This window comes from Chondrus crispus, genomic scaffold, assembly GCF_000350225.1.
Source record: "Chondrus crispus Stackhouse genomic scaffold, scaffold_202, whole genome shotgun sequence".
Taxonomy (NCBI): Eukaryota; Rhodophyta; class Florideophyceae; order Gigartinales; family Gigartinaceae; genus Chondrus; species Chondrus crispus.
The window spans coordinates 152903-167173 of record NW_005179084.1 but is presented as its reverse complement, the minus strand read 5'-3'; the positions used below and the strand labels follow the sequence as shown (position 1 = coordinate 167173).

General features: G+C 53.3%; 8 protein-coding genes; 5 read left to right on the top strand and 3 right to left on the bottom strand.

The window, feature by feature from the left end:
• Positions 1-99: 99 nt before the first annotated feature.
• CHC_T00003853001 (hypothetical protein) lies at positions 100-1332 on the top strand. The gene has a single exon (XM_005715286.1). The coding sequence runs from the start codon at positions 100-102 to the stop codon at positions 1330-1332; it is 1233 nt and encodes a 410-aa protein (XP_005715343.1).
• A 153-nt stretch (positions 1333-1485) lies between these two features.
• On the bottom strand, positions 1486-2496 carry CHC_T00003852001 (hypothetical protein). Its single transcript, XM_005715285.1, has one exon. It carries the CDS (start codon positions 2494-2496, stop codon positions 1486-1488), a length of 1011 nt encoding a protein of 336 aa, XP_005715342.1.
• A 575-nt stretch (positions 2497-3071) lies between these two features.
• Positions 3072-4416, top strand: CHC_T00009318001 (DCUN1 domain-containing protein). XM_005715284.1 is given in 5 exon segments: positions 3072-3384; positions 3385-3490; positions 3621-3812; positions 3927-4285; positions 4286-4416. 3 exon segments carry the CDS (start codon positions 3385-3387, stop codon positions 4283-4285), a joined length of 657 nt encoding a protein of 218 aa, XP_005715341.1. The 5' UTR covers positions 3072-3384; the 3' UTR covers positions 4286-4416.
• A 15-nt stretch (positions 4417-4431) lies between these two features.
• CHC_T00008665001 (cytochrome c reductase (Complex III) hinge protein) lies at positions 4432-5081 on the bottom strand. XM_005715283.1 is given in 5 exon segments: positions 4432-4537; positions 4538-4631; positions 4772-4879; positions 5004-5080; position 5081. Coding segments are annotated over 3 exon segments (279 nt in total), but the record flags the coding sequence as incomplete, so codon positions are not given.
• Positions 5082-5509: 428 nt separating this feature from the next.
• CHC_T00009154001 (cell cycle checkpoint protein RAD1) lies at positions 5510-6493 on the top strand. Its single transcript, XM_005715282.1, has one exon. It carries the CDS (start codon positions 5510-5512, stop codon positions 6491-6493), a length of 984 nt encoding a protein of 327 aa, XP_005715339.1.
• Positions 6494-7078: 585 nt separating this feature from the next.
• Positions 7079-8142, top strand: CHC_T00003851001 (hypothetical protein). XM_005715281.1 is given in 2 exon segments: positions 7079-8065; positions 8066-8142. 1 exon segment carries the CDS (start codon positions 7079-7081, stop codon positions 8063-8065), a length of 987 nt encoding a protein of 328 aa, XP_005715338.1. The 3' UTR covers positions 8066-8142.
• A 1027-nt stretch (positions 8143-9169) lies between these two features.
• CHC_T00003850001 (hypothetical protein) lies at positions 9170-10522 on the top strand. The gene has a single exon (XM_005715280.1). The coding sequence runs from the start codon at positions 9170-9172 to the stop codon at positions 10520-10522; it is 1353 nt and encodes a 450-aa protein (XP_005715337.1).
• A 6-nt stretch (positions 10523-10528) lies between these two features.
• CHC_T00003849001 (hypothetical protein) lies at positions 10529-12864 on the bottom strand. XM_005715279.1 is given in 2 exon segments: positions 10529-10659; positions 10660-12864. The coding sequence occupies 1 exon segment, from the start codon at positions 12862-12864 to the stop codon at positions 10660-10662; it is 2205 nt and encodes a 734-aa protein (XP_005715336.1). The 3' UTR covers positions 10529-10659.
• Positions 12865-14271: the final 1407 nt, after the last annotated feature.

Sequence of the window (14271 nt, the reverse complement as noted above, 5' to 3'; positions counted from 1 at the left end):
AGCCCCGTAAGTCACCGCCCCGAAGCACCACCGCCGCCTCATTAGTACCATAGCACTGTCGCGTGAGAAAAACAACATTATCTCAACAGACCCGAAATCATGGAAGAGCAGAGTGATGGCGACTCCGCATTAAGTTTGGCCAGCCTCGTCAAGCAACACCCGGATCTCACACCACTCGTCGCCGATATTCTTGACGTTTGCAGGCAAGACAATGATAAAGCCTACGAAATGCTTTGCGAAATGGTCATCCCTTCGGAACCCGCACAGAACAACCAAGGTTCTGCCGCCTTTGCATATTCCTCGCCATTAAAACCAACGCAAACTGTAAGCGCTGAGCAAGTCGAAGAACGCCCTGAGTACACCTCGATATTTCAATCTTCATATTCTCAAATCTCCTTTGAATCCCCTTCCGATGCGCCTGCGCCAAAGTCTTCATTGGATGACTCTTCATCTAAAGACAACGCTTTACCTGAAAACAACACGTCGTTTAAAAACACTCTGTCGTTTCAGCATTCACCCCGCGCTTCCTCGCAACCAATGCTACAAGGGGCCTGGGCCCAGAAGTCTATGGGTCGCACATTTCGTGTCGACGACCTATGCGATAAATACGAATGGATTTCTCGCAATGCCGTAGAAGGTCTACTTGACAAGTATGACGACTGTCTTGAATTGGTGGAAACGGACATTCTGGAAATGTTCCCGATTGACGAGCCACAAGCATTCGGAGGCGGCCACAACATGAACGACAACAAACATGGGCCCATGTCACAAAGCAAAACGTATGCACAAAATGCCACTGCAAAGCGCGGCACCCCCGACAGGCGTCAACTACGCCAGAAGGCAATTGCTGATTCCCTGAGACAACAGGCCATAGACCAAATTCAACAAGATTCTCAAATTAGTCAATCGATATCTGTATCATCCAGTGGAATGAATAGCCTCAGGGCCGAGCTGTGGGATACCCGCGTGAATCGCATGCAATGGCAGCAACTGGCAAATCAAACACGGAAGCCTTCTCACATAGCCAACGCGAAAGCTCAAGACGCAGAATTACAGCGATTGTCCACTGATCTCCTGCACAGAATGCGTAAGTCTGAAGAGTACAAAAAGGGAGTCATAGATCTGCACGGTTTAACCAAAGAAGAAGCGCTTCAACTGGTGGAGTGGAAACTGCGCGACAGCGGGCGACGTCGTTTCAAGCTGATCACTGGCAAAGGAACCCACAGCCACAATGGTCATGCAGTGCTTCGACCAGCTCTCGAAAGGTACTTTCGGACCAAGGGAATAACAGTCTCAGTAGTGGGTGACGACATATTGCAAATTGTACCATAGATATGATACTCCCAGAACAACCCGGATAGAATTCAAACGCGGCGCTGCCTTTGGTTTAGTCAGACTGCAGTTCACCGCCGATTGCCGCCATCAGTTGGCCTGTATACAAATTTGGTACGATTTGGGCTTTGAGACACGTGACAATTTCTCTGGTTACTCTGGATGCTGAGGACTTGATTCCATTTGGATAACCGTCGAAACATCATCCGGGGCCCTCCACAGCTTAACAGTCTTGTCCCTCTCCAAAGCTCCCGAGGCCAGGATGCTAAGACTGGGGTGCGCTGCGAGGGCAAGCACGACATCAGTATGAGCTTCTAGTTTCTGAATGATGCGTTTTGTTTGTAGATCCCAAATGTAAACAAAACTGTCTTCACTGCCGCTTGCAATATGCTTTTGGGGACCGGTGACCACAAATGTTGAAAAGATGCAATAGCGACTGTCGAGGTGTCCAGTGTAGGTCTTGAGAACTTTGCCTGTGTTATAGTCCCATAGACGCAGAGAGTTGTCCAGAGTTCCGGCAAGGATATACTTGCCGTTCGGGCTGAACTTAACAAAGGAGACAGGTGGATTATCCTCTCCAACCAAGGTTTTCAACAGCTGACCAGAGCCCGCATCCCAGACGCGGACCAGACCATCGTATGAGGAAGAAACGATGAGGGCGCCATCGCGCGAAAAGTGAACCGCTGTAACGGGATCGTTGTGAGCTGGGAGGACTCGAAGAGGTTGGCCGCCGCGTACGTCGAAAAGACGGACAGATTCGTCAAAGGAACCAGATACGATAATGTTGCTCTGGGGATTGTAATTGACGCAGAAGACGTAGTTTTCGTGGCCACGAAGGGTCTTGACGCAATTCTTAGACTTGACGTCGTAGATTCGGATAGATTTATCATCAGAGGCGGAGCAGATGTACTTGGAATCGGAAGACCAGGAGAGATCGGAAATGCCTTGAAGATGTCCTGTGAGAGTGCTAACCTCCTTCCCATTCAGGGCATCCCAAATGCGGATAGTCTTGTCTGCGGAGGAGGAGGCGAGAAAGCGGCCGTCAGGAGAGAATTTGACGGATGAGATGGCCTTTTTGTGCCCGGTAAGGCTGTAATACAGCTTGTACGGGCGCTGCTCGTGCAACGGTGGGAGGGTGCGACGGGTTGCACTGGGGTGCGACATTTGGTGAAGGCGAAAGTCAGACAGTCGGTGAGTCAGTCCTATCGTTCATAGTTGCCGATGAGTGACGTCGCGCGTGTTTTTCAGCGACGGGATGGATTTGGTGGCTCGGGTGTTGCAACAATGACGGAATTGGTCTTTTGTTGCTGCTTTGTGTCCGGATGCGGCAGGGCGAAGAGAACGAAGAGAACGGGACATGGACGATGCAGTCGTGGCAGTCGAGTGTACCCTGTGTGCGCCGGATGTACACAGTTGGCAATGCACGAAGAAGGATATTGAGAGGGGTGCCGAAGGCGGTGCAACCAGAAAGGAGAATGTGCCACACGACGTGATGTTAAAAATTCAGAAGAAAAACGTCAATTTGGCAATGAAGAGAAAAAACGTGACGAAACATGTGGGGCCTGAGTAATCGATAGGATCCTACATTAACCGTAGGCAATATGGCAAGGAAAAGTGTCAAGTGAATTTTCTGGATCCACCTATTTGTGTACAGTAATTCGTTGCACACACAAAGTAGTGTTCGATACAAGTCTGCCAACTGATCGGAGCGAGCCACACCCACCCGACTTCCCTCCTGGCGCAACCGACTGGAACGGAAATCGCCTTGATGCGCCCACTGGCCGGACCCTACCGCACCCAGCACCAACCTGTTCACCAACCTGTTCTCGTCATTGGGTACTAAAGCATCAGGTGCAGCCGACGTGCTACTGCATCCCTATTCTCCGTCGATCCCCTCCCACCTCCGGCGCTTACCACGTGCCGTCCTGTCCTCCTAGGCTTCCCTTGCTGCCACCCAAGACTGGCATGAGCGGTGCGTCCAAAGGCCGAGTCAGAAAGTCACGCACATCGAAATTACCGTTTTCGCGTACTCTCACTGAGACTCGACCATCTATGAGACGCAACTCAAACCGTCTATCCCGCTCCCAAGATGGCTCTCGGAACCATGTCAACCTCACCGCTATCGATGACCTCTTCAACCGCTTTAAAGAAGCAGCCGGTACGTTTTCATTTCTGCCTCCCATCTCCCCCACCCTTGCGTCTTTCGATGGCAAAAAGCACATCTTCAAATGGCAAATGCTAACACTCTCATTGCGCCTGTATCACCCGGACCTTGTACATCTACGCAGAAGAGAAAATCGAAGCTGAGGGTATGCAAGCTCTTTTCGAGGCCTTAGATGTAGATCCGCTCGACATTACTTCCCTCGTCTTCGCTTGGAAACTACGAGCGAAGACCCCCTTTGAATTCTCGCGATCCGAATTTGTCGACGGCTGCGTCAATCTCGGTGCAGACTCGCTGGAGAAGCTCAAGGCTGTCTTGCGTACGTTCGTGCCCATTGCTCCGAACGCTCCTCTTTGAAACGCTCCTCTCTGAAATCGTAGTTTTCAATTTCACCCAGCTCACCAAAACCTGTTCCCCCTCCCCAATTGCACAGCCTCTTTGAAAGAGTCGCTGAACAACGACGACGACTTTCGCAGTTTCTACATGTTTGCCTTCGATTACAACAAGCCGATCGAACAGCGAAGCCTCCCTATCGAGGTCGCACGGCAGCTCTTCCCTTTAATTTTAGGAGGGCGGTTTGCGCACATCGACCTGTGGATTGAATTTCTCGAAGGGAAGAAGCACGCAATTTCAAGGGACACCTACTCGCTGCTGCTCGATTTTGCCCGTAACATCGACTATGATTTGAAAAACTTTGACGAGGAAAACGGGGCTTGGCCAGTATTGCTGGACGAGTTTGTAGATTTTGCGAAACCCAGGATCGCACAAGATAAGGACCGGATGGATGAGTAGACGGCCGGGCGAAGGTCGGTGCGAGTGACGATTAGGGAACCCGCGACAAACTGGCACGGTGTTGCGAAAAGCCGGAAGGGCATGGTGGAGGGCTAGGTAGGAGCGTTATAAAGACCTCCGCGCTTCAGAGAGCTGCGTTCGACACACACAGATGGCAGCTACCCTTCGGGTACGTTGCGGAATTGTGAAAACCCGGCTGTCTTTATTTGATGATGAAGCTTTTCGGGAGAACAAGGAGACCTAAAAATCGATTCAAAAAGCTGGGGTCACTGGCGGGGTTGAGCAAAGCGCGTTAGAGAGAGCGCGATCGTCGTTATTTGAGTGTTGCAAACACCTTTGGCACGGCCTGTGCGCACAAATGCAGTGATACCAGGCGCAAGGCAAACAAACAAAATGTTAGCAACGGCGCTGCATCGCACTGCAAAGCAGGAAAACTTAAATCGCAAGCAGTAGGACGGTAGATAAGAGGCTTGTAAAGGAACATACGCAATGATCGATGCACTTCCAAAAGTCCAGGTACTGGCCAGAGCAGTGGGCCTCGCCGGTCTTATCAGTAGCAACTCTCTTGATGCAGGCTCCATAGGCCGTCCAGAGCTATGTGGATGTTTGTCGGCGCGCGGATCGCAGAAAGGATAGCAAAGTCAGCAGGAATGCGATGATGCGGCGATACACAACGGAAGGGGGCGGCGTATGCAGACTGCGAGCTCGATCAACTTACCTTGGAGCACTGGGGGCGGCATTCTTCCTCAATCTGGGGCTTGTTATCGACGGGATCATCATCGTCAAGGTCCGACATGGTTGCAGCGGACGAGAAGTCGTTCGGTTTTCACCAGCGGATCAGTCAGACTGTGAGAGATGGAAAAGGTCGGCAGGGAGCAGTGGCGATCGCGTTTGTGATGATTTGTGGGATTGGGATGAAATGAGAGCGGAAACTGCTATCCTTACAGAAGAAATGAAAGCGTTCTGAAGTGTGCCACTTGGCATATGAATATTCGATGTTTCTCTCGTGGCGCGAAAACGGAACATCGTTGTGTCATGCCAGGTCCGAGACCGTCTGCGGTACGATGAGGAGGTCGTGTACTCGTCTGCTGTTCCTCTCTCGCCCGAGCCTGAGGTCTCGCCTATGTACGCGATCCTGCGCATGCGCTCACCAATCGGCAAATGCTCGTTTGAAACGCATTGCAGTCGATCGCCACAGTCCCGTCCCCGTCCACCTTCAGCAGGATGACGGACAACTCGCTGGACGTCGACGAAGACGACGCCGTGCTCTACGGCCGTCTCGACAGCGTTAAGCCGCTCATCGATGCCCTGAGCTGCATCTACAGCCCTGCGCACAAGGGCCAAGACGTAACCATGACGTCGCACGAAACGCACGGCGGCATCCGGTTCACAGTGGAAGAAGCGGGGTGCCTGCTAGCCAGCGTGATCCTCCCGCGGCGGGCCTTTGTCGAGTTCCGCTGCGGCGACGCATCCGTCCGTCTGCGGCTCAACCTTTCGCTGCTCATCGACTGCCTTAACATCTTCGGGTCGTCGTCCGCGGAGCGGTTCTCGGCCGCGGTGCAAATCCGGTATGCGGGCGCGGGCGCGCCGCTCGTCGTGCGGCTGCGCGACGGGGAGGCAGACTCTGTGTGCGAGCTCAACACGCTCGATTGCGACGAAGGCGACGACACGGACTTCCGCTTCCACGCGCACGACATGGTCAACATGGCCGTGGTCGACTCGGACGCGCTGCGCGACGCGATGGCGGAGCTCGACTACGGCGGCGCCACGACGGCAGAGCTACGCATGGCGCCGGAGCCGCCGCGATTCAGGCTGTCGTCGCCCGCGTGGACGGTCGGGCTGCTGGGCGCGAGGGGGGCGGAGGAGGAAGAGGAGGCGGCGGTTTGTACGGTGGTGCTCGCGGATCCGACGGATCGTAGGACAGATACGTTTCAGGCGTTTCAGAGTCGGAGGATGCAGACGGCGAGTTATAAGCTGGAGCACTTGGGGAGATGTGTCAAGGCGTTAGGATTGTCGGAGAGCTGTAAAGTCGAGATGAATGCGATGGGGATGGTGTCGATTATGTGTAGGATGAGGGGAGGCGAGGACGGGGGTGGGGGGGTGTTGGATAGGTGCTTTGTGGAGTTTGTTGTGGTGGCGCAGGAGATTGAGGAAGACGAGGATGGCGATAGGGATGAAGATGAGGGGCAAGGGCTGGGATTGGAATGATGGTAGGATGGAACTGGACTTGTGCATGACATGTACAAGTCCACATGAATTCGCGTATTAACTTAACAAACATTGTTTGTTACCCTACCCGTCTTCATACGTGTGTTCGTGTGAAAGTTGCACGCGTTTCAGCGCCGTTCCTTGATAGAGTACAGTACGTACTGCTGATACGTACAGTACCAAGGGTACAGTAATGGCGACACGAAATGCCTCCTCCTTCGGGCCACGAGCCGATTCGGCAGCATCCAATTCATTTCTTCTTCCCGCTTTCCGCGCAGCGGCCTCCTCCTTTCCTAGCTAGTTAGGCGAACCCCTTCCCACACAAGTCACCTCCTTAATGCGGCTGTCCTAAACTCCCCGCCTCCTGCATCCCTCCTCTCGCCGCACCCGCGGCACCGTCAGCCCGCCGCCATTACCGCCACCGCCACTTCGCCGGGCGCGCGCGCGGGCTCGGCCATCGCCGCGCCCCCGCGCGATCGCTTCGTCCTGGCCGTCGTCTTCGCCTACGGCCTCTCCTCGCTCGGCGGCGTCTTCGTCAACAAGGCATGCTTGTCCGCATTCCACTTCGGCTTCCCCAGGACCCTCATGCTGGCCCAGCTCTGCGTCAGCGTCGCCGCACTGTCTGTCATGCGCTTGCTGCGCGTCGTCATCATTCCCAGGCGCTCCGCACGACAGCTCGCCGTCCTCGCAATTCCCGCCACCTTCTTCATCGGCAACGTCACTGTCGGCTTGGTCGCACTGCAATTGGTCAACATCCCCATGTTCTCCGCATTCCGCAGGCTCAGCGTCCTCAGCGTCATGCTTGTCGAGTGGCTCGTGCTCGGAAGGACCGCATCGAGACATATCTTGCTCACCGTCTTTGTTATGGTCTTTGGCAGTTTTGTCGCCGGCCTGGGCGATCTCTCTTTCACCCTTCTCGGCTACTGTCTCGTCTTTCTCAACAACTTTATCACCGCGGCCAACCTTGTCTCCATCAAAAAAGCCACCGCCATCCTCTCCTTGGACGCCCTCCCCCTGTTCTACTACGTCTCGCTCATCTCGCTCCCCATCGTCTTTTTGCTGGCCCTGCTCTCCGGCGAACTGCACAATGCCGTCCACGCCGTCCAAACCCGGCCCGAGCTGCAGACTCCCTCGTTCGCATTTGCTCTCGCCATGTCGGCTGCCTCCGCTTTTCTCATCAACTTTCTAACCAACATGTGCACACAACTGACTTCCCCGCTTACCACCGCTATCACGGGGCAGATGAAGAACATCCTACAAACCGTCCTTGGCATCTTTGCCTTCGGCTACAAGATAACACCCCTCAATCTTTTTGGACTCGCCGTCGCCCTCTTTGGCTCCCTCCTGTTTGCCCGGTTTAAGTATGTCGACTCCCAGGCTGCCAAACTCCAGGCCAAGAAGATAGCTGCCAACCAACTACCTATGACCCTCTCCCACTCCGCACCAACGCCGTTTCCGGACAAAGCGGGAGTCGCTGGAATTCCCGGTAGTGACGATGAAACGATGTTGCTGAGACAAGCGGCTAGGCACGTTTCCATTGCCGTGGGCGGTCATTCTCCCCACATGGCATAGATAACGACTATGTCACTGAGAAGCTGGTGTTGCTTTGAAAGCTTTTATTTGTAAAACACGTTCAAAAGATCTATCTATACTGTATCCGTTTCAAGTATGAACTGGCTTTCCATGACTTTCTCGCCACAGTAGCCCTCGCGCCATGTCCATCTTTGTGTGCCACCCGATGGGAGGTACTGAAGTGACAAGATGAGATGGATATATCTAAGCAATGCAAAGAGTCAGAATAGTGTTCCAGTGTTGGACTGAAACCCAGAATACCGTGAACATTTCAATAATCTCGCTGGGGACTTTTGTATCAGGCATTCCCAAACCAACTGAGGCATTTTGCTTCGTCAAATCCTGGGGATCGCCAACTCGCAATTTTCGGTGTGATTTGACAGCCTCCCCAAAGCCTGCCGTCTCCGCAGCAATTCGATGCTGGGCTGAGGGTGCATGACTCAGGTGGGCTTGAAGCTGTTGAGATCACGAGGCTGGGTAGCTGCTGTTTCAGTCATGCTCAAACAATGCATCCTAGTCAAATTGTTGTTCACTTCAGTGCCGTATACTGCACTATAGTTCGAGCTTGTCTACGTATAACCAAAGCGCCCCATCGCCGAAACCCAAACTCGTCTAGGTTCTGTGGCAGCAATTCAGAGTGCCCCGTGCGCTCTTCATTTCTCCAGGACGCTCCGAACTCGTTGACATCATTTGGCGGTTGCTATAAGGACCTGACTGCTACAAAATGCTATGCTGCAGTCGTTGCTCCCCGACTCTGCAGAAACTGTGTTGTCTGCTTCTAGCCTAAATTGGGGACCGCGTATATCGCACTATTCATTGACATGTTGAACCTCCGCCTGTTTCGTAGAAGACATAGACAACCACGCAAATGCGTCCGGCCGGGCAGAGCACACTCCCCCGTAAACTTCAATAAGTTGCTGTTACACGTGTCCGAAGTTTTTGCTTCTCGTGAATCTGAAACTCAATTGACTCTTAGTCTACAATATCTGCCTGCTCTTGTATCGGCTTGTCGATATCTATCGTTTGAGGTTTTCTTGGAAGTAATGACGTAACTTTAATCCCATCACCAAACTCTAGCTCGCTCTCAGCACGACTGGGCGAGAAATGGGCCTTAATGCTTTCGTGCCGACTTGGAAAACACACGGGCTTGTCAAGTCCAATTCCCTAGAAAGGCATCATACAGGCAAACTCGTTTCAGCGCAACGTCCAACACGCCAACGACATGTGGTATCAGCCCCCCTGATGAAAGCCGCGGAACAGCGGGTTCTTGTGTTAGGTGGCACTGGTCGCGTTGGTACTGAGACTATCAAGGCTCTCGCACGCATCACTCCTGTTCCGTTATCAATCAGCGTAGCGGGTCGTGACCGCTCAAAAGGCCATCGAATCTGTCGCATGTTGACAACAAGTAACCAAAATGAACGTACGGATTTGCCACCAGTAGACTACCACTTCAAATCAGTTGACATTACGGATGAGAGCGCATTGATCAAACTTATCAAAGCACACGATGTCGTCATTCACACGGCCGGGCCATTCCAGAGAAGCAAAAATCCCACCGGTGTGCTAGAGGCAGCGATGCAGGCCAATGTCCCCTACATGGATATTTGCGATGACCTCATACACGCTAAAGAATGCAAAAAGCTTCATGAAGTTGCTCTTTCAAAAGGATACACCGCGCTCATATCCACGGGTATCTACCCAGGGTTGAGCAACTTGATGGCGGTGGAAGCTGCCTCTCTTATGGGTACTGAACCGGTGAAGTCCCTAAAGATTTATTACCATACGGCAGGAACGGGAGGAATAGGAGCGACGGTATTAGCCAGCACTTTTTTGATCTTGAGCGAACATGCGACATGTTTTGATACGCATGGTAGGGAGCAAAAACTACCCCCTGCCGGAAACCCGGAGGTGATAGATTTCGGTGGAAAACTGGGGAAGGTCACGACCTACTTGTTAAATTTGCCTGAAGTGGTGTCTTTACACGAGAATGTGTTTAACGGTAGTCCGGGAACAGAAATTTTTGCAAAGTTCAGTACAGGTCCCCCCATATGGAATTGGTTGCTGCAGATGATGGCTAGAAGGACTCCCAAATCCTGGCTAGCTAACCGGCCAGCTATGCTTGCGTTTTCGAAGTTTAGTTTGCCCGTTGTGAGAGCTGTCGATTTGCTGAGCGGTGCTCTCACGGCGATGAAGATTGTGGCTGAGGGCCCAACTTCGAGCATCATATACTCTTTTGAACATGATAGTCTGGCCGAGTGCGTCGGAGAAGCAACAGCATCCTTCGCCGTTGAACTTGTGAAGAAGCGTCTGGAAGGTGGCCAAAAGGGACTTGCACCGGGAATAAATTACCCTGAAGAGCTGTCGCCAGATATTAGGAAGCATATCATCAAAAACGCGAGCAGGTCTGCGAACTTGTTTGAAAGTACGAGATACTCGTCGGGAAGGAACTGGGAATGAACTGTGAGGTTGGTACTTTACATAAACTACACGAAATTTAAGCTCTGAACTGATTGCAGACGCTCATGGTTGCCGTAGTCACTCTGCATATGTGCATGGGGTCACTCTCTCCATTCCGGACTCTCACCGAGACCAAGCTAGTCAGAGAATCCGCAAACGTGAAAGTTATAAGTCGTTGGCAAAGTTAAATTGTAATCCATAGAGATTACGAATGGGTAATGGGGATGGAATAGATACAGGGCTTTTCTCTTTCGAGACACAGGGCTATGGCTGTGGCGTCCACCTTCAGCGCCTACATGCCTGCGCGATCGACGGCCTCCATCACCTGAACGATATCCAGGAGATAGCTTGAATCGCAGTGCGCCGGTGCGAACGCTAATGAATTTCACTGTGTCGAGATCTTTCAAGCATTGCGGTCTTGTACCGTCAAGTGCCGCGATTCGATGGATGTCGTATGAGAAAATCCCTCTGTCAAGATACGGTGATACATTCCGCATCTGACATGACATTGGAAGTGCCGCAAGCTCTGCTCTCACTCGTTTCGAGCTAGATGATCTTCCATTTCTCGGATGTGCGCTGCCTGTACTAAACCATGCCCTGTCGTTTTCTATGTGAACACGTGGAAGTGTGGCGGAGACTGCGGGGTCTCCGATAAAGGCATCCCGAAACCTTTGGTACGTAGAAAGTAACTCAGTCGACCTGTTCTCAAACAGATTCAAAATGGTGGTAGTCGAAATGCAGTACACAACGAAGAAGCACGTGGTTGTGGCAACATCCGAAATCTTGCCACCACGCTCGAGAGAACCGAGACGAATGAGTAAATGATCCTCATCTAAAAATTGGGCTTTCAACATTACGAGAAGACTGTATTGCCCGACAACTCTATAGAACAAGCTCTGGTTCCCTTCGCTATGGTACCTCCGGTACACATAAACCAAGAGGCGTTGCATCAAACCAGTGTAAAACCCCGATTTCAGTTTACCGCTTCCTAGGCCAGTCTCCTTGGGTGGTGTTGCTCCTTCGCTGTGGGGGGCTGCCAGTCCAGCGGCGTTACCACCTGCAACACCTTCTCCAGGGTGCGAGGAAGGCAATTTTTTCGAACGCATGGAGGCGTCAGGAAGGCTTGAAAGGCGAGAATTCTGAATTTGTGACGAAGATCCCACCATGGAGCTGAACGAGCGCTTCCGTTCCTCCTCTCTCTGCTTTCGCTGGTATGAATTCTCAGCTTCTCGCGCACGCGCAATTTCCAGTTCATCGTCGGAGCGACACATGGCGCCGATCTGGCACTCATATACAAATCGGCCAAGGTTTTCCTGCACTTTGATGATGTGTAAGACTTGGTGGCGAATGGAGAGCACGCACAGAATGTCACCACGCATGTGCACGCCCGCATGGCCGTCAAGATCAACAAAGTCATTTTCAAGGGTAAAACGGTCCTCTACGACGCCCGATTCGACGTTGAGCAAATGGAGAGTAAAGCGCTCCAGCACGCGGGTAGACGCAACGGCGGGCGGAGGTTCACCGACGATGGGCAGCTGCAACGCAGGCATGTTGGGATCGTTATCCGTCTCTCTCGGTAAATAGCTCGCCAGGATGAGGTAGCGGGCCGTCGGGGTGGCGAGACAAAACTCAGGCGCGAGGGTCTCCGCGTTGAGCGCGACGGGCACCTCGTAGAGCTTTGTGAAAAACCTGGAAAAGGTGCACGAGTACCTCTCCGCGTCACTCTGGCGCGTGCGAGAGTTCCTATTCCTTGTCGGCCTCGGCTCTGGGCTGGCCGCGCCCGGGGCAATGCCGCCCACGAGCGGAACCGGCAGATCCGCCAAAATACTTGCCCGTTGCGAGCGGGGCATGCGGGTGTTGGCGTAGGGCGCCGATGGTGCGAACAGCGAAGTAAGGGGTGGCACGAGCGGGAGGCGGTTGTCCAAGGGGGGCGGTGTCGGAAACGCGTAGTCGAACTGGGACACGATGAAGGCACTGGCGGGGTGGTGCGGTATGAGCCAGGGGTCTGCCGTGGGCGGCGGGGGCTGTCGCGGGCGGACGGAGGGGCGGTCGAAGTCGAGGTCCGCGGCGGCGTCGCGCGGGCGGGGGCGGCGGCCGCCAGACTCCAGGCGGAACAGGACCAGGTCGCGGTGGCTGCGCGAGATGCCGACCAGGTAGCGGCCGCATGGGGTGAAGCGACGGAAGGAGACGGACGGGATTTTGGAGACGCTCGTGAAGGTCGAGGACGGCACCAGGCCGGAGTAGAGCGCAGACCGGAACTCCTCCGCGTGCGCGGCGCCGACGGAGCGGTTGTGCAGCGCGCGCAGGAGGCCCGGGCGCGACGGTCGCCGGCGGGCGCGCATGCTTCGGGGCAGGGTTAGTGGAAAGTAGACATGGTGGGAGGGGAGCGACGGGGGGAGGGGAGGGGATGGAGGGGAGGGGGTGGTTGCGGTTGGAGAGAGTAAGGGACAGGGGAGGCACGGGTCGGCCGTTTCAAGCGCAAAGGGTACGGTGCGACACGTGTTGGGGTGCATGGATCGTAAGGCAACAACGAACGGTGCAAGATGCAGGGCATGTCACTGCATGGGCAGCGATTCGTGGTGGGGATGCAGGGGGTGACTCAAATATGGCCCAGATTAATTCTTTCCGCGTTATCTCAAATCGATCCAAACTCGCAGATAAAATCTTTAAATCCACGCCCCCCTCTCTCTGTGCAACAAACGACCCGCCCAAGCTCCGCTCATGTCCAGGCTCCGCTCATGTCTCTCAAGTCGAGACTCTCACCTTACCGCTCTCCCTACTCCAAACCTAAAACCAACCATTTTCCGTGGCCATCGACTCAGTTATCATGTCATATGTTATATCCTGATCCCCAGTCCTCAAGAAATACTACGGTACGTCCGCGTGTTAGTGCTTTTCCGTCATACATCTCCACAGCAAGAGTGCTCTGCACTATCTGTACAGCATTGTACAGGCTGTGCACAGAAAAGACGTGTGCTGTACTGTACCTAAACCTTATTACACCATACTTTTCGCATTTCAAGGGCAAAATATGTATATACAGTATTATATATATATTGATTCAGTAAATATGTATTTGCTTCAGTACAGGTCTTCATCACCTTCTTAAATGCTCTTACTCTTATTTGCACGGCATCGTACGACCATGTTGTTTAGGAATATATTTTTCATTTTAGACACCAGTGCCCCTGTCGAAAAACAACCCTCTCCGTATATAATACCCTTACTTTTGCATTTCAAGTCCAAAAAGACACTTTCATACTGATACCTTCTGCCTCTCCGACACCGTAAACTGCTCTCAGTGCCAAGGTACAGGGCTACACTAGTCTTCGAGCAAAACAACGGGCTCGCGACCAGTTACCCTTCGAAGGGTAAATTACCTGACAGTCGTCATCCGGCCCCCAAAGACCCGATGAACGATGGGGGCCGGACGACAACGGTCCCAAAGACCCGATGAACGATGGGGGCCGGATGACGACGGTCAGGTAATTTACCCTTCGAAGGGTAACTGGTCGCGAGCCCGTTGTTTTGCTCGAAGACTACAGTAGTGTAGCCGACCCGGTTCATCAACGCCCCAGGTTTTCTCATTCACGACCGCACGCGCCGTACAACCGTTCACACATACTGTACACTGTATATGCAACAAGATCCGCAGATGGGTGTAAGTCGTTGCGCCCCGTTTCTCCCCATACAGGGGGGGTCGCGATATAGTGCCACCCTGCGTCAGTGGGCCGAAAACGGCACTATAT